We start from the raw sequence: 18,918 nt of genomic DNA, 5'->3' as shown, positions 1-18,918 counted from the left end.
CTCAAATAAAAAATATGTGAAATCCTCCTTCAGCTTGATAGCTGCAGATCAGGGATAATGATACATAAATAAAATACTTAGCACGTTCATAATCAAAATGTTACTGCTTTACAGAAACGTTCATTTTACTGTTATAATTACAAGTGTTCTAATTAAACCCTAATAGCTGTCAGGGGTCGTCTCCCAGTTCCATCCACCAGCCGGCAGTGACACTTTTGCCAACTGCAGGCATGTATATGCATGTGTGTTGCAAATAATAGTGATAGTTCTCACCTGCTTTCAAGACTTTTTCTAAATGATTATGGGCCTCCAGTGGTATGAGAAGCTCCAGTGGAGTGGCACAGATTCAATACATCCATAACAAGAACTATATTGCAAACATAACTTCAGATCTCATTTTAGCTCTCTTGTGGTTATGATAAATGCATATTAAGTTGTGTAATCTTGTAATGATAAACTATTGAGGTCTAAGCAATATTCACCAAAGATTTATTTGCATGATGACCTTTTTAAGATGATACAGCATTGCTGTCCTTCCCTAGTTGCTGGGAATAATGGTCTATATTAGTTTTTCACGTATTTGGTGAGAGCCAACAGCTATGACAGAATAATGTTCCTATCTGTCTGTAGCAGCTCTAGCACTATATTATGACACCCTGATGCTTTGCAAATCTTTAAGCTATGAACCACAGTCTATATATGCATGGTGATATCAAAAAGAAGTATTTCTCATTAGAAGTTTTAGTCTTTATTGATGGGAAAAAATGCTTAAAGTAAATAATTAAGGAGTATGTGTTAAGATCTGTGTAATGAGAGAGATCAAACAGCAATCATTAATTCCAGGTAATATTTGCATTTCAATTCTTTTCAGGACAATGAAACCGACCTTGCACCACAGATTCTCAGTAGCCAATTAAAGATGATGTAAATTGAGTCCAGTGTCACTATTTTCTGACTTTAACTGCACAATGTCATTCAGTATTTGGAATTTCCATCAATCCAGCACTAACTTTATTCCTCTTGAGACATTTAGAATTTCAGCCTCATGTTTTTTTTTCCTATGAACACCTTCTCACCAATCTCTTTACTGAAATGTGAAGGGCAGAGGGCCCAGTATCTGTAAAACCTGTCAGTGACTTGAACTCATTCCTCCCTCATCATGTAACAAAGTCCGCAGCTTCCTATGCACTGCCATTCACAGTTTGAAACAAACAACCGGACAACTGTTCTATTTTAATATGAGATTTGGTGGAACTAGAGCCATTTTGGCTAATGAACTGGCTGACACTGAAGGCTAAAGTGCCACTTTATCAGCAGAAGGGGTCAGTCAATACCATGGCCAGCACTGCTGAAAACTCATATATCAGTGACCACTGACTGCCAACAGCTGACAACAAGGACCTGCTCAATAGACACGCTGAGCTTGGTCTTCACAAGTCTGCCTCATGGATGGCAAAAGAACAAATCAGAAATTTCCATATTATTGGCAGTCGCAAATTGCAGCCGTCCCATATCTCTTCTTATTGCTTATAGCAAATTTCTCCACCACACTTCTTGCTGATAGATGACTTTCTACTGGAGCTGATTGTTTAAGGAGTGGTCAAAAGAGAGGAGTTTGGCCACTGAACACTGTTATATTTGCAGTGTTGTGTCTTTTTCTCCTTTCCATGCTCAATTTTGAAACCATTTTGAAAAGTTTTCTTTACAAATGGAAATGGTGTTCAAGGCCAGGCTGGACAGAGCCTTGCGTGGCATGGTTTAGTGTGAGGTGTCATAGAATCATAGAATAGTTAGGGTTGGAAAGAACCTTAAGATCATCTAGTTCCAACCAACCCCCCCCCCGCCATGGGGAGGGACACCTCACACTAAACCATGTGCCTGCCCATGGCAGGGGCTTGGAACTAGATGATCTTAAGGTCCTTCCAGCTCTGTTCTATGATTAACATTTCCTTATGCTTATGTCCCCTTCCACCTTTGCAAATGCATAGATTTTTGTCTGTGTTTCAGCTGGGTACACAGAATGGCAGTAATTTAGAAGTGTTCTTCCTCTAGCTGACAGTGGAGTTTTTTCCATCATTTGTTATGTACGTATCTATTTACTATATAACTAAATGTCTACTGGAGAAGGGGAGAAAGAGGGAGAAAAGGGGAAGAAAAGCTGTAAGTATAACCAGAGAAGACAGAGACACTGTTGATCAGCTAGTCTACTTCCCTTTAAAGGAAGTAGTGTTCTCCACAATGTATTTTCCTCAAGATCTGTCCAATCTCATCTAAAGTTATTTTAAGCAATAACTTTTCTATCATGTGTCTTCTAAGATCATTTCACAACACATCTCATGGCTGGGAACTAGGTCCTAATATGCAAACTAAATTTACTCCAAATGATTCATAAAAACTTTACTTATGAACTCTTCATATGAAGTGGTAAGATACTTCTAAAAATTGAGTTCCTAGTCGAGTGTGCTCAAATTCCGTGTATTACTACTTTGCTTCTTATTTATGGTTAGTTTATTAGTTAGGGTTTTGCTGGTTTTTTCCTTCTATTGCCTATCACTGCGATCATCATAGCTAAATCAGAGCTACATGCCACACTGAATTCATTTGGCTCGTTCAAGATTCATGCAATTTTGACTTGTAATTAAGGCATGGGTTTATAATTCTTTCACCCTCACACTACTCTGATCTGTTGCCTCAAATTGAGCGACGTGAAATTCACTTGCTCACCTGTAAAATGGATGCAATGCAAAATGAGAGGAAAATACTTCTATTTTGGCCTACTTATGCTGTGAGCTCTCCAGGAAAGAATTAAGAAATAGTCAAGAAACAGTCACATGATGAGAAATAATCAACAGTTGAAAATAATCACAATTGGGCTCATTTATTACTCTCTTTAAAGAGAAATGCACATTACTCCTAGAAGAATAATTAGCAGTTAACTGAATTGAGGCAATACAAAAAGTATCTCTTAATGTTCTGTCTTTGGTTTCTCACAGTTGTTCATGACACTTCAGTTTTATTGCCTTGCAGCTATCAAAACACTTTGAGAATTCATCAGAAAAGTTCCAAGTATACCCAGTTGTGCACCTGATCTGCCTAAGCAACTGATTTCTGCCTTTATACATTGGTCCCCATGCAACATTAGCACCTGCCAGTAGTAATTGAAGCCTGGCATCCCAAATAATAATATTCCACAAAATTTGGAACATTAGTTGCTATTTTCAGTATAAAAATAAACAAGTTATGTATGAAAGCCTGGAGATCACTATATGAGAGAGTATGCTCCCAAGCCAGAGAAAGTAGTTAATTTACTCCATTTGTATATTATGATTTCATGAAAAAAATAGGCAGTGGAGTTCTGATGTTAACTAGGTTTGAAATTCTTTTTCATAAGAACAATTTAATTGAGCCAATTGAAAGTCACAAATTCAGTGGCACCTGAGATTAGAAATAATGAAAAATATTCAATATATTTGACTACATGTAAGTTAAATTTCATAAAAACAAAGGACAAACAACAAATTGATTTGTGTTTTGATGTTTCAATCCAGTGCAAAGAAGTTTAATTTTTCACATGTTGAATAATGTAATTTTAAATCAGTTGAATTTTTTTTTATTTCACAATCAAACTCATTTAATGGAGAAAAAATGCAGTCATGCATCCCAAGCACAGATACAGGCTCGGCAGAGAAGAGATTCAGAGCAGCCCTGCAGAGAAGGACTTGGGGGTGCTGGTCGATGAGAAAATTAATATGAGCCACCTTCAGCATGCACTCGCAGCCCAGAAAGCCAAACATATCCTGGGCTGCATCAAAAGGAGCATGACCAGCAGGTTGAAGGAGGTGATCCTGCCCCTCTACACTGCTCTTGGGAGACTTCACTTGGAGTATTGTGTGCAGTTCTGGTGTCCTCAACATAAAAAGGACATGGAACTGTTGGAACAAGTCCAGAGAAGGGCCATGAGGATGATCAGGGTACTGGAGCACCTCCCATATGAAGATAGTCTGAGAAAGTTGGGGTTGTTCAGCCTGGAGAAGAGAAGGCTGCATGGAGACCTCATAGCAGCCTTCCAGTATCTGAAGGGGGGCTATAGGGATGCTGGGGAGGGACTCTTCATTAGGGACTGTAGTGATAGGACAAGGGGAAATGGGTTAAAAATTAAACAGGGAAAGTTTAGATTGGATATAAGGAAGAAATTCTTTACTGTAAGGATGGTGAGGCACTGGAATGGGTTGCCCAGGGAAGTTGTGAATGCTCCATCCCTGGCGGTGTTCAAGGCCAGGTTGGACAGAGCCTTGGGTGAGATGGTTTAGTGTGAGGTGTCCCTGCTCAGGGCAGGAGGGTTGGAACTAGATGATGTTAAGGTCCTTTCCAACCCTAACTATTCTTTGATTCTATTCTATGATTCTATTAGCACAGCTGTACTGTCAGCACTGGAGCTAGTGGAATTCCCCAAGGCCAAGAATCACCAAACTTTCATCCATTCAAGAGGAAAACATATTAAATGGCAGAAGTAATGACCTCATCTCACCCTAACAGCAAGTGTTCATTGTGAATTTATCTTATAAACACATACAGGGTGTTTCTCATTCAGTCAGTATGGGGAGTAGGACTCATCTGATTAAGTACACACATTCTCATTTGAGCAAGATAATGGACAGTAAGTTAACACAGGCAATAGCATCCAAGATGCACAAACCTGTATTAAGAAAGCTTTCTGAATCCCATTTCTGACTGTAGCTCAGGCTCCAAATATATGATACTGTGATTCTATGATTCTGTGATTTCCACCTGCAAGGAATTGAGCTCACATTATTCTCTTCAAATACAGCAGTTCTCAGATTCACTTGTGGCATTTTCTGTGAACCTTACCCAGCAAAGGAGACTCGTTTGCCCTAACAGATAGCTTTGATAGACCAGAATGTTCCCCTTTCTGCTTTCCTTTTCCTCAAATAGCAGACTTTTTTCAATGATAAGATGACTTCCCCATAGTCAGGGAAAGGCGTAACATCACTGGGACCAGCTGAGGTTTGGAAGTGCCTCAGCGGCTTGCTTTCTCAATAGGTGGCCAAGCAAAATAATTTGGTTTAATGGTGCTGTTCCAGCACTAAGTTCTTTGGCAGTTATCATAAACATTTTCTAGATAGAAAACAGGTGTTCCAACATGCTTCACTGGGCAGAATGAAGAACGATTCCCTCCCTGGCATCACTGTACATGATGTATTCATTGATTGCTACTTTCTGATCAAGAATACATTCACTTATCCAGGAGAAAGCAATCTGTCTGGTTCTGTAGTCAGGAATGAGTTGCTCAAACAGAAAGTCATTACTTTGGTGGGGAGAAGGGTAGGAGTGTCTGGAAATATGGCTGACTGAACAAGTGCTGCTTAACTTTAAAACGAGATGAATATTGGAAATGTGGCCATAATATTCAGGGGTGGTTTTTTGTTTTTTTTTTCCATATGGGGAAGCATATGTAGGTGGTAAGGAAGAAGATGAAAGGTGGAAGGAAAAGGGGGAGAGAAAAAATAATACAGGAATCAAATTCTTATCCAGTATATGGTATTATTCCAGAGGCAATGAAGTTCTGCTGACTCATGCCAAGTGAGGATTTACTTGTGCAGATAGAATCACAGAATCATAGAACGGTTTGTGAGAAGGGACCTTTAAAAGTCATCTAGTCTGATTCCCCCTGCAATGATCAGGGACATCTTCAACTGGATCATGTTGCTCAGAGCTCCATCCAACCCGATCTTGACTGTTTCCAGGGACGGGGCATCTACCACCACTCTGGGCAACCTGTGCCAGTGTCTCACCAACTTCATCATAAAAAAATGTCTTCCTTATATCTAGTCTGAATGTCCCCTGTTTTGGTTTAACCATTTCCCCTTGTCCTATCACAACAGGCCCTGCTAAAAAGTTTGTCCCCATCTGTCTTATAAGACCCCTTTGAGTATTGAAAGGCCTCTAAAATGTCATCCCACCCACCTGCATTGATACTGGCGGTTGCAGGACCTTGTACTTGGCCTTGCTGAACTTTGTAAAGTTTATGTGGTCCCACTTCTCGAGTTTGCTCCATATAGAATGGCATCCCGTCCCTTAGGTGTGTCAAATACCACTCAGCTTGGTGTCATCTGCAAACATGATGATGGTACACTTGATCCCACTATATCCTTGAAGAAGATATTAAACAACACTGGATATAAAGCCCATTTTTAGACTCATTAATGCAGCAGTTGCACTAAACAGCCCACATTACCCTTACTTGACTGGAAATAACCAATTTCCTCTTCCAAATACAGAGAAAGACTTTAGCATTTTAGCTAGCCTCACAATAACTGTTTGTAGATGCTGCTTTCCCTAAGGCTGATTACAGAGTACACTCTAACACCTGCATCACCTAGAAAAGCTCAGAATCGGCTTTGGATGAAGGGCGAATGATTTTGTGATGAATAGCATTTAACACAATGCCATGGTGATGGTCATAAGAGACTCTGGAATTGGAACTAATTTTTATATCTAAGAAACACTGAAAATAACATTCAAGGATATTAACTTTTATTTTCTAGGAGCAGGCCTAATATGAATGTTATTATAGTCTTTCTTCTAAGAAATAGGTAAAAGTGCTTATTTGCTTATTTTTTTCTCAAGAATTGTATTAGAAAACTAGCACTCCACCACTGTGAATTCAAACCAGAGGGTAGTCCCATAATTCTATTGTGCTCTATAATATATCTTCATGCCTCTATGAAGTACTGACATAAGATCCAGGAGCTACAGAGATACAGTCGAGATGTGTTTGACTCCCATATGGAAAAAAGAACTTAAGTGGAAAAGCAGCCTGTGGGGTACTCCAATCAAGGAGAAATTATCAGATGCATGGAGGAAAAGGCTTGGGCTCAAAGACATCTAAGGGTGGATTCACAAAAGACAAGGCACTTGATTCAATTCTGAATGTTGAGATGGTGAAAGGAAAGTCAGCAGAGGAGATAAAACAGATTTGGAATCAGTATTTTTCTGCAAAAGACATGGTTTATGCTGTTATTCCTAAAGAGAAGTTTGATTTAATATGGAAGAGAGCCCAGGAATGTCCATCATTTCTATATGCTTTGCCAAGAAAAGAAGGCTACAAGTTCTTTGTGGGGCAGTGGTCAGGAACGGAATTGCACTTCACTTCCCTAATAAACATGCAGACCCAAGGTGAAACTGCTGCTAACCAGTTGGTCCTGTACCATTTTCCTGATCTACAGAAGGAAAAAGGGATAGTTCTAATGACAGCAGAAATGGACTCCAAGTTCTTGGTGCCACATGAAGCACAGTGCTTGGGGAATCAGGTGCAGCTTTTCTATGCAACAGATTATTCTGAGACCTATGAACTAGTGAAGACCTTCAACCACACATCTAGTGAATTTAAATATATGTCAGTTATATCAGAGCTTGGGCAAAGAGGGCTTGGAAGAGAACTGAGACCTCTTAAATTTAAACATTTTAACCATGCCAAGTGCAAAGTCCTACACCTGGGTTGGAGCAATCCCAGACACAGCTACAGGCTGGACAGAGAAGAGATTCAGAGCAGCCCTGTGGAGAAAGACTTGGGGGTGCTGATCGATGAGAAAATGAACATGAGCTGACTTCAGTGTGCGCTCGCAGACCAGAAAGCCAACCGTATCCTGGGCTGCATCAAAAGGAGCGTGACCAGCAGATCCTGCCCCTCTACTCTGCTCTTGGGAGACCTCACTTGGAGTATTGTGTGCAGTTCTGGTGTCCTCAACATAAAAAGGACATGGAACTGTTGGAACAACTCCAGAGGAAGCCACGAGGATGATCAGGGGACTGGAGCACCTCCCATATGAAGATTGGCTGAGAAAGTTGGGGCTGTTCAGCCTGGAGAAGAGAAGGCTGCGTGGAGACCTCAGAGCAACCTTCCAGTATCTGAAGAGGGCCTATAGGGATGCTGGGGAGGGACTCTTCATTAGGGACTATAGTGATAAGACAAGGGGTAATGGGTTAAAACGTAAACAGGGAAAGTTTAGATTGGATATAAGGAAGAAATTCTTTCCTGTTAAGAGTGGTGAGGCAATGGAATAGGTTGCCAAGGGAGGTTGTGAATGCTCCATCCCTGGCAGTGTTCAAGGCCAGGTTGGACGACGCCTTGGGTGACATGGTTTAGAGCGAGATGTCCCTGCCCATGGCAGGGGGGTTGGAACTTGATGGTCTTAAGGTCCTTTTCAACCCTAACTATTCTATGATGCTATGAATGAGTCCATGATAGCACTCGGAGTGCTCCATTGGCAAATACATGGTTAATCCACAACTCAGATGCAGTGTGAAGTTTCTGCTCCCCTCATTCAAAATGTGTATTAGAAGAGGAAAAGAACTGAGGAAAGCAACAAGTGTGATCAAAGACATAGAAGAGCTGTCTCATGAGAAACAACAGCACGAATATTCCCCCAGTAGCCTGGAATTCTTCCAGTGGGAAGAGGTTATTTAAAGGGGATATACAACAGAGGGCTATGAAATCATAAGTGGCATTAACCAAAAGGATAAGGAGCAGCTTTTGACTGTGTCTTCAGTATAAGAACCAGAACCAATTAAATCAAGTGAGTGAGAGCCCAGTTCAAAAGGAACAAGGGAGTACTTAGCTCTTCACACAACAGGTTGTAGATCTGTAAAACTCCTTGAGAAGGGAGCTCAATGGATGCAAGTTAATTTCATTGGTTTGAAGGGAAACTGGACAAATAAATAGAGGAAGGATCCATTAGGGATTACTGAGTAGGCTAAATAGAGGCATAGGAGGGAAACACCACAATTGCTTGCTCTGCTCTTATTTACTCCCAATATATCCATTTTCAGCTGTGGCTGAAAACAAAATGGAAGATAAATGGACCACTACAGCCATTTTTTATGTCTTTGGGGACTTTTGGCGCTGAGTTTAGAAGCAGCAATTCTAGTCTTTTAAACCATAATTGATTCATTGATTTATTTATGCCATTCTCAGTATGCACAGAATAAAATAATTAACTCCTTGGTTTTCAAGTATCTTCCAGATATATCACCAGTATACTTTTTCCTTCCATTTTTAAGCCAAGTAAACTGTCTTTAGAAGAAGAGAAATACTTTGTTTTATTGTTTAGACTTTTATCATAGAATTAGTGTGGTTAAGTAGAATAAATATTGTTAGATAATAGGAAAAGATTTCATATGAAACATTTTAGTTGCAGGGAACAGTGACACTTATGATGTCATTTGTAGCTATACAGTTTCTTCCCCATCAGCTTGTTTGCCCATGTCATCACTTGTTTTTGTCCAAGTGGAACTTGTTAAATATGGCAGGAAATTTGGGAGGGTGATATAAGCTTCAATTTATTCTTACCCCATTGCAGTCTGCAGTCAGAGTGACTTTATCCTTACACATCAGATTTTGTTGGAGAAGGAAGATGCTGGGATTTTGTTTTAGCCCATTAAGTTAATGCAGAAGAATCTAATAAGACTTGCATTGTTCCTTGCAAACTCATAAAAGCATAAATGAGATGTATCAGACAGATCCCACTGTATATTCATGCAGACAACTACAGCTATTCTGGTGCATTACTAAAGAAAAACATATCCATTGTTTACAGTATTTTTCTATTGATATAAATGAGCAATTGAAACTAAATTACTGAGACATGTGCTTTCTACTGCAGTTTGAGTCACCCATATGTTCCAAAAAGGAGGTCTTTTCTACTTAGACCAAAAATCCCACAAAGGAGTAAATTATGAGATATGAATCATTTCATTTCTCTGAAAGGAAGGGGATTGTTTTTATACTCTTGCATCTTTTGGTCCTTTAATGACATTCACACCGTGTCACCTTGAATTAGTGTCATACAGGAACATTTTGAAGCAATCAAAGCTTCTATTTTAGAAAACTACAGAAACTTAGAAGGAGAAAGCCTATAAACATATGGTGTTTAGACAGGTGCTCCGTAAAATACAACTTTCCTCAGGTGAAGTTGCTGTCAGTGCTTTTAATCAAAAACTATAAAAAGAATATTGTCTGTCCATTTTCTTCCCCCTCTTCACTGTGTTTTATTATTATGTTATGAAAAATAGAAGTCATGACCAACTTTTGCATTGTGTGTTTTTCACCAACTAAAGGAAGGAAGAGGGCAGGTAGAAAGTAAAAGGTCTATGAAGTGTAAGAGAATTACAAGGACAATGAAAGTACAACTCCTTACTGACCAAGGAAGGAAATGTGACTTGGTCTTTCAGCAGCTGACAGTCCCCCAGAGCTTTTGTCATCTTCTTCATACCTTAGTTTTGAGGTAAGCTAATGAGTAAGCATGGGTTTGCTGGGAGCAAACTCTAAGAACAGAAAAGGAATGTTAGTTTTGGTTTGGGTTTGCACTTGAAAGAAGGTATATGAGATATACATACACACATATCCATCTCCCTAGAGATTTTGTTACCATTACTAGGACATCAGTCATTCTCCCTTTCCTTTACTACTAAATTACTACTGAATTCTACTAAATTTATGCCTCCAAAGTGTCCCTACCATTTTGCTGTATAAAAGCAATTTATGGAATGCAGGCTCTGAGGAAAAAATCCTTAGAAAACAGATGAAAAGTGAGACTGCAATTCTTTTCCAGATTGATTCACCTGAATTTAGATTTTTATATGCAATGCCTACATTTGTGCTAGATGCCACAATCTTGGCAATCTAGGTTCAAACATACCTATATGGTACTACCTGAAATTATTCAAGGCATCTCCATTGCAGCTGTGTGCAAGAGACCCAGACCTCTTTGAGACACAGTGGAGGTGAGGAAGGATAGCTTAAAGCTTGTGAGATGCTCCTGGGCACACACCTGGTCTACTTAATCAAGCCTGTAGTTCATCACATAGCCAATAGAGCCCAGACTGCAATTCAACTTAGCTACAGGAAGTGCCTACTGCCTGGTCAGCTGAAAGATGGGCTGCATTACTAGGTCTCTATTGACTGCAGTGAGACTATGCAGCCCTAGATAGAATATACAGAATTATATACACCAGTGCCAAAATTCATTCAATAGACCCAATTAGCTGGTTCCAGCCAGCTCCAACATCCCCACCACAGAACACAGCTCATTCCAAAGCTATGCTTTCCCTCCAACTTGTGTCTGATTGATATCTCTAAGTGCTACAGTTAAACTGCCTAATTTCAGCACTCAAGTTCTTCAGAGACTTAAAATCCCACTTCCACCTGCAGGTGTCTCAATCCTGCCACTTTCCTTTTGAACATGTGATTTAAAGTTGTCCCTGAAAGGAATACACTCATCTAGAATTGTTTATAATAATATGAATCCTAACAGCAAGCAGAAAATGTATCAGAAGCTGACAATTTGTTTTCAGAAAAGGAAGAGGAGATATAGTGCCCTGTGGTGAGACAACATCCTGATGTTTAAAACATTCAGCCAATCTTTTCAGACTGCTGCCTCTCCAGGAGAAGATTTGCTTTATTTTTGTTGTGTAATAGCTAACTTATTAGGGCTTCATCTCCAGCTGGATCTTTAGCCACTGGTGTTATGTAAGTAATAAATCCTTTCTGCATCTCTCCATCCTTTCTTTTTGCCTTTATTTTTTTCACAGTAGCTGGGCTTTCATCGACTACCTGAAATAATTGACCTACAGAAGCACCATGTTGTTAATCAACTGTTTCTACATGTGTATCGTCCTCTGTTCCTTTTTCTTAACTGAGAATTTACCCTCTAACAGAGCTTCCTACGTTTATGCTGAATTATTTGTCTGACAGAAGCAGATATTAGAAAATCTCATCCCATTTTAGACTGACTGTCAGTGTTCTGAGCAAGTAGAAAGGGGGGAGCAGGGAGCAGTAGATGCCCACATGCACAACAGTGCTGGGAGGTTACCAAGCAACAAGACAGAGATATGTCAAAAGGGCAAGGAAGATGGGGAAGAAGAACAAAAATGTGGACAAAGGATTGGAGAAGATGAAGGGAGTCATTGTGATTGCCTGACCTCCTTCTTATTTCTTACCTGGAGTTGCAATGGTGTCCCTAAATATGGGCTGTGTAAAGCATCCCAATTTATTTACATGGAGAATGGAGAAAGGCTGGTGGGCTACCTGATTGTCAAAGGATTATCCTGTCAGCAGTACACTGCTTGAGTAGAATGGGACAAAGTGTGCATATGAACATGCATTGTTTTTTACTGGGAAAGAGAGAGTCACAGTCCAAACAGATCTTGTTGCAATATACACAGAGTAAAACATATGAGTCAGAACCTGATTTGACTTCAGAAAAGTTCACAGTCCACAGAACAGCTTCAATTTGGAAGTTATATTTTCTTGGGTTTATGAATGTCTTAAAATATGCTTTTGCACCTATTTTCTACACCTTTTTCTCTACCCAAATCATTTAAATTAGAACAGCCTTCTTCAATGCAAGAGACAAGGAAAAGTTGAGATGTAGAATCACTATCTGCCTACATCAATTTTTGCAAGAGAATTTATGTCTATCAGCCCTTTAATGCGTATTCTAGTCCTTTGTTAGGTTTCCGAGCTTAACTGAAATGGGATACAGTAAATGCTTAAGGAACCATACTTATTTGGATAGCAATATAGCAAGATAAAATGTCAACAGTTGTATTCAGCTCCTCGTATATTCTTTGACTCAACTTCAACAACCCCTTGATAAACATAGGAACCTGGTATTTTGCTTCCCTGAAAGGAAAGGTTTCCTTATATGCATTCCTTGCATATAAAGAATAGGGAACAAGTTTTTCCCGTGACATTACTAAAGCAGGTTAAATTCATGGGATTTAGTCTTCTCTTCTTCAATATGAATTGTCAGAATTTATAGTATTACATCTAATTATTATCCTAAACCATCTGCATAAATATTTTGTGTTGCCCACTACTGTCCCAAGTTGCTTCTTATGAAAATTATGATGTAAATGTAATAGCAAATGTAAAATATTCTGAAATACCTTGTAGCTAATCTTGTCTTCCTATCATGCCTTGTTTTCACCCTTGTCAGTATCTTTGCATGCATTGCAGGACACTGAGAACTGACTTTTGAGCCTTTGGCAACAATGATCCAGCAATTCATATGAACAAGTCAATTACTACAGAGTGATGTTTTTAGAGCTTGGGGTTTAGGAAGAAATAGGAATTGCTGTCTCCTTGGAACAATAAAGCTGAAAAAGGACAATGACCATTGGTAGCTGCTGTTTTCCTCAGTAGTTCTCAGTGGAAAATAAAAGTTTGAGCAAAGAAAACAACTCTAAATGCTGCTAAGTCAGTGTCTGCCACACCAGTGACATACAAAGAACTGGCTTCAGCTCCCATTTCAAAGCATTTCCCCAAGGTTAGCTTGAGGGTTAGCTGCACCAGAAAGAGACTCCATCATGAGGGCTCAGCACTTTCTCACTGTATCTTAGTGGCAATTCATGTCACACATTATTCATTATAGAGCTCAGGGGCTGCCAGAGAGGTGTGTCAGCTGCACTTACAAGCTACAGAAACATGGCCTTACCTCTTAGCCTTTTATAAACTCAATTTCTGTGCAGCCTTTTATACCCAACAAGTTGCCATGTGATTCCCCCTCTGATAAGCTTTGACAAAGTTTCCTAGAGGTGAGAGCACTAACATGTATCATTATCTTCTTGCATGTCTCCCTCAGTAGCTGGTAGGAATTTCACTGCAGTTAAAAAATGTGACATCAGCCAAATAAAATACATTCTGAAGATAAGAAATATCCCATCAGGTTAGTTTTGCTTTGCCCTGCTTGCCACTAGAATGCCATTCAAATTGCAAGATGCCCTATTTCAAGCTGTGATGCCTGTTCATTTATCAGAATGGATATATATATATACCATGCACACATTAGAGCCACTCATCTGGCCGTGAACATAATCAGCATAGAGAGGAAAGCTACAGATTGCATCTGCCAGTGAAACAACCTCCTACCACCCTAATTAAAATAAATAAATATATAAAGTAACTCCACAACTCAATTACCTCTGAGTAAGCCACAGGCTGATATTTGTTCTCAAACAAGATGATCATTAAGGCAATTTATGTTACTTAAGAAAATATATATATTTCTGTGTTGAAATAACAGCAAAACAAACTGATCAAGTAAAAACCTGTGGGAGTGAAAGAGAATACTGTAAATTGGGACACCAGACTAGGCAAAGAAAGACAACTGCCTGGAGAAACTGGATACACGAGGTATTCTTGGAGCTACCATAGGAAGAGATTTTCCAGAGAGTAGAAAGCACTTCTTGTATTTTTTAGAACATGGATGCAAATTCAGGTGCTCTAAGTCATTCAAATGGAGTAATAGCCTGAATGTAGGACTGCTGTATTGTATCCTAAGCCATAACTTTTTAGAAAGAGGACACAGCAGGGGATGGAGGGAACAGATGATCCCACATCTGCCTGTTGTGGAGCTAATTTTGTAAAGGTTGGAAGAGTACTGCTCTGATTGCTGTCAGAGGTGAAGAGATCTGGCTAAGATTTTTTAATGAAATTGTTAGAATATGCTACTCTATCTTAAACAAGCCACTTCATGATGAAATGTATCAACTGAATTTTAATCAGAAAAGACTTTTCTGTTCAGGGTAAAATTTCTATCGAGAAAAAAACCTATGCTATAGTATTCAATATGCTGATGATTAGGCCCTCTGTGATCTGAAACCTTCATTCTCTGTCCCAGCCTAACATTTTCCCTGTTACCAGTGACTATTTTAACCATGTGCTAACCACAACATAGACTCTTAGTTCCTTGTTCCCCAGATTCACAAACAACAGATTTCCAAAGATGCTTTTCCCAACCCAAGGCACAAGAGCAAAAAGCTTCTCCTCAAAACATTGAACTCACAATTGGAACTTACTCCCAGAAAGTTCTTACAATCTGCAGGTCATCAAGAAAGGTTGGGAAATTGCCACTTCCTGACCCCTGTACTCCCAATTCATCACCATCCAGTGCCATGCTAGACCACACATCTTTGCTTCAGTTTTACTCGCATTAAATAAGGAGGGCACGAGGATAAAACAACCATGTCTTTGAAGACTGATATGCAGTGGTGCTTTATTCTTGTCATCTGGGATACATTCCTCAGATGGAACAGTCCCTGATTTCACAATTAATTTCCAGTGACCTTACTAGGCTGCATTAACTATGTAACATCAGAATTCACCACTCCTGCTTGCCTTTTGTTCCAGGAATCCAGTTACGACGCACATGGAGCAGCCATGCAACACCAGCGTTGTGCATGTAGGCCACTTGAAATATGAATGGCCACTTTTTAAAGAGTGGAGGCATTTAGATATAAATAAGTGAGGAGTGCAATCAGCCTCAGAACATCAGCTTTAAAAGATCAAGCTTGTCATTTGCTTACAAATGCCTGTTTCCTATTTGCAATGCTTGTTTCTGTAAGTTTGTTCTTGTGTTTTAGCAAGCTGCTTTAACCCCAGTTTGAAGTGAAACTTGCTGGTGTCAGCTATTTCTTGGGGGGAAGGAAGGGAACTTAATTTCAAGTAAACTGGGTCAGTTCCCTTCTTTGTCATTATGAATAATTTCATTGCTGTGGTTTTAAGAAAGTTACGTAAGTTGTCTGGGTCATGGGGATGCTCAAATCACACAGCAGCAAATGGCCAGAAGACGTGTGGAGCTGCACCTACTTACACTGTGAAATTCAGGTTTTTTTCTTTTAAGCATAGTGTATATAGCAAACAAAACCAGTTCCACCAACACGAAATTCATATGCTCATCTGAAATGAGCCGTTCTCATATTTAAGGGTAAAAAATACAACCCTTTTCATTGCTATTACACTTTTTCTGTTTTATGCACAGAGTTAATTTGAATTATTAACTGACAGCATAATTCTCTGGATAATTCTTGTTAAAACCACATTAGATATTGTATAATTTTAAAACCACATTAGATATTGTATAATTTAACACAAACATAAAATTCTGTATTACTTGCCCCGTAAGCCTGTTGTGAATCTTGTGAATCAGCACATCACTAGTATTTTTACTTTTACAGTCTTTGAGGGCTCATTTAGTTCATTCCTAAATCTCTGGGTATTTATTTCTTTGGTTGCTTTTTGATCCTTTCTTTTCCTGAAAATATATTATGTATGATCCCAAAGATGTGGAAAAAAAAGGAACAGCAAGACTCGCAAATAACATGAGTTCCCTTTGGAACAGTGGTTCTACAGGGTTTTAAGATACCAAAACATTTACGCATTGTCTTTGAGTTCCTACGTTATTCTGTTATGTGGATGTGAGCACACAAAAGCTCTCCTAGAGAAACTGAAAAACCTTATTTTAAAATACAGTCAATCATCAAGAGTTTTCATTCTTCTAAAAAAACCCCACTTGTATTCATCAGATAGAAAACAGATACGAGAATTTCTAACATTGTTAAGTATTTTTTCTTTCTTGGAAAAACAGTCATTACCTTTGACCACTGCAATGTAACAGAAACAAAGAGGAGATAAATTTCCTGATCTTAAGGAACTACATTAGGATTCAAGTTCTTCAGTTTTATTCTTTGGCACTGATTTAGACTTCCAAAGCATCCTCAGCTAATTGCTTTCAGCTAAACTGTCTCCATTGCTTATATGAATGGAACTGCACAATATGAATCCTCTCATTCCTGTGAAGAAGGTGATGTGTGAATTATTCATATTGAGTGTTCTGAAACAATTTGCCATTTTCCTGGAAGGAAATTAGTATTTATTTATTTTGCAAAGGGGAAACAGTGCCTCACAGTCTGACCCAGCTGCTGTTCTTTCACATCTAACATTAGCACAAGCTTCTTATTGCTTAGAAATCAAGGTGGAGACTTCAATGAACTGTATTTTCTTCTCCCTTATTGCTACATCTGTCTTTTTAATGTTAAGGGGGGTTATGGCTACTGTGGTTTGCAAGTTGTGGTCTCAAGATGCAATGTTTTCAATAATTCCTCCAGGAGACCCTGCTGCAGCCTAATGCATTGCACTTATTTATAGCAACATGTCCTAAATATTGACATGCTGCCATCATGTATGTAACTTATATTACACTTAAAATCAGATATGATGGCACATTTTCTTCCTGCTCTTCTTGGCAGTTCATTATCCTCTTGGTCAGTGAAATTCTTAAATAAATGGCATTTTTTTTTTCCTTCTCCTTTAGGGTAAAGAGCTTTAATACCTTCACTCCTCAGAGGCAAACCTCCCTAATCTCAATCAACAACCTTATCAACAGTTCATAGCTTGGATTAGCTGGGGAACAGCATCTTCCAGACAAGCTTTCTAATCCAAGCCACACATCAGTTCTTTGACTGTTCCCCTAGATGTCCTCACAGGCTATCCAAAACCACTCACAGACATCTGGATGCCCACTAAGCCTTAATTCTTCACAGCACTCTAATGTCACTACTGCTAGACCCTGACCCACCAGGCACTGTTGCTAAGGCTAACTATTATTAAGCCATATGGACTTCAATCTTGTTATACAAAATGTAAATTGTGTCAAAGACAGAATTTGTCCAAATGACCTAAGAAAGTTGGTGTCTTATGCATGGAAAGAAAGACACAGAAAGGTGTTTCAAACCAAACTAAATTGGAGATTTAAATGACGAAAACAACTATATAGCAAGTAGGATTTGCAAAAAAAGGATGGGGGGTCATATGCTTTATGCAGTGCATTATACTTTGCTGTCCCAAACATTTAAATGAGCTCATATAAAGGTAGCTGTGCTGTCTCTCCCATGCAGTATTCTCTGTACAATACAGAGTATGAATACATGGAATATTAAAAGGTGAGATGGACACCTGGGTCTGCGTCAAGAGGAGGTAGGACCTTGACAAAAGGGTCAAGGTGAAAGATGGGGAAGAAAAAATAGAACAAATGGTGAAATAAAAATGTTGATAAAGACATTAGGGACTTCTATTTGTAATTAGTTTGAATGAAATTTGCATAATTACAAGACTTTGAATAGGAATGCTCCAGGGGGAAAAATGGAGGCTGCTCTGCCCCTTCATAACCAGAAGAAATGAGTGCTCGACTGCTGCTGGGATTCCCTGGAAATAGCAATCTCTCATGGCATTTCTTAAGTCATAATGTGCCTTTCTGACTTTGCAGTCCCTTTCCACTATGGTGGAATCCTGTTGATTTTCAAGCCATAGATTGACTACTTTCAAGAGGAGAAATACTGCCACATCTTGGAATAATGACTGGAGCTGAAAGTGTTCTATTTGTTCCATTAAGTCTCTCAGAAGTTGTACCCAGTCCTTTTGATGACCAAATGGCACCAAGTTGTACTATAATGTTAAAGTGCACAAAGAAACCTTCAGAGAAGGCACCAAGGGTTTGTGCCCCACCTTATGTTTTGCTACATTTACATCAATGAAGCATTATGACACCAGGATTGACATCCCCTGTCCAAACTCTCTATTACTGTAATATCCTACTAGGATCTTGTTATTCATTATCTACAGTTGCATTGGCACATTCACTGTCCATGGAAACCCTCACATCAGGCTGCATCTGAGGATGACCTGCTGCATGTATTAAAAGCTGTTTCTGAAACTTTACAGCACGTAACTGCTTTTTCAAAGTCAGTACAATGGATGATTCACATTCTATCCCTTTAAGGGTGATGGATCTAATCCAATTTGGGGGTGGGAAGGAGTAAAGCAGACAGCATAATGATGCACAAGCACCAAAGGTTCCTAGACGTCTCTAGGGGTGTAACTGTCTGAGTTTGGGAGAAAATCAGGAGCAGTGAAGTGTTATCTCATGGGCAATGCTGGGAGGCTGCAACCACACTGAATTCAGGATAAGGAATGAATTTTCCATTTTCTAAATTGTCATGTTTCCAAATGGGCTCTTAGAGATGCTTTGCGATCTTAAAAATAAGAGATTTGTAAGGCAT

At 39.2% G+C, this 18,918-nt stretch overlaps 1 protein-coding gene across 1 annotated transcript; it reads left to right on the top strand.

Annotated features, from left to right (window-relative positions):
- Nucleotides 1–6,752: 6,752 nt before the first annotated feature.
- LOC133223499 (ATP synthase mitochondrial F1 complex assembly factor 1-like) lies at nucleotides 6,753–15,283 on the top strand. The gene is made up of 2 exons (XM_061374249.1): nucleotides 6,753–7,493; nucleotides 15,212–15,283. The coding sequence occupies exons 1-2, from the start codon at nucleotides 6,873–6,875 to the stop codon at nucleotides 15,281–15,283; spliced, it is 693 nt and encodes a 230-aa protein (XP_061230233.1). The 5' UTR covers nucleotides 6,753–6,872.
- Nucleotides 15,284–18,918: the final 3,635 nt, after the last annotated feature.

Source organism: Neopsephotus bourkii, unplaced genomic scaffold (assembly GCF_033783945.1).
Source record: "Neopsephotus bourkii isolate Nb327-2 ecotype Australia unplaced genomic scaffold, CSIRO-AGI_Nbou_v1 NB_1637, whole genome shotgun sequence".
Classification (NCBI taxonomy): Eukaryota; Metazoa; Chordata; class Aves; order Psittaciformes; family Psittacidae; genus Neopsephotus; species Neopsephotus bourkii.
The sequence above is the reverse complement of the archived record's forward strand: the minus strand, read 5'-3'. Positions and strand labels throughout refer to the sequence as shown.

Excerpts from the sequence above, each read along its gene's own strand:
- LOC133223499 (XM_061374249.1), top strand. The coding sequence starts at position 6,873 with ATGCATGGAGGAAAAGGCTTGGGCTCAAAGACATCTAAGGGTGGATTC. Across the intron at positions 7,494-15,211 it reads AATTTAAACATTTTAACCAT|GAATCCAGTTACGACGCACA; the intron begins GCCAAGTGCAAA and ends CTTTTGTTCCAG.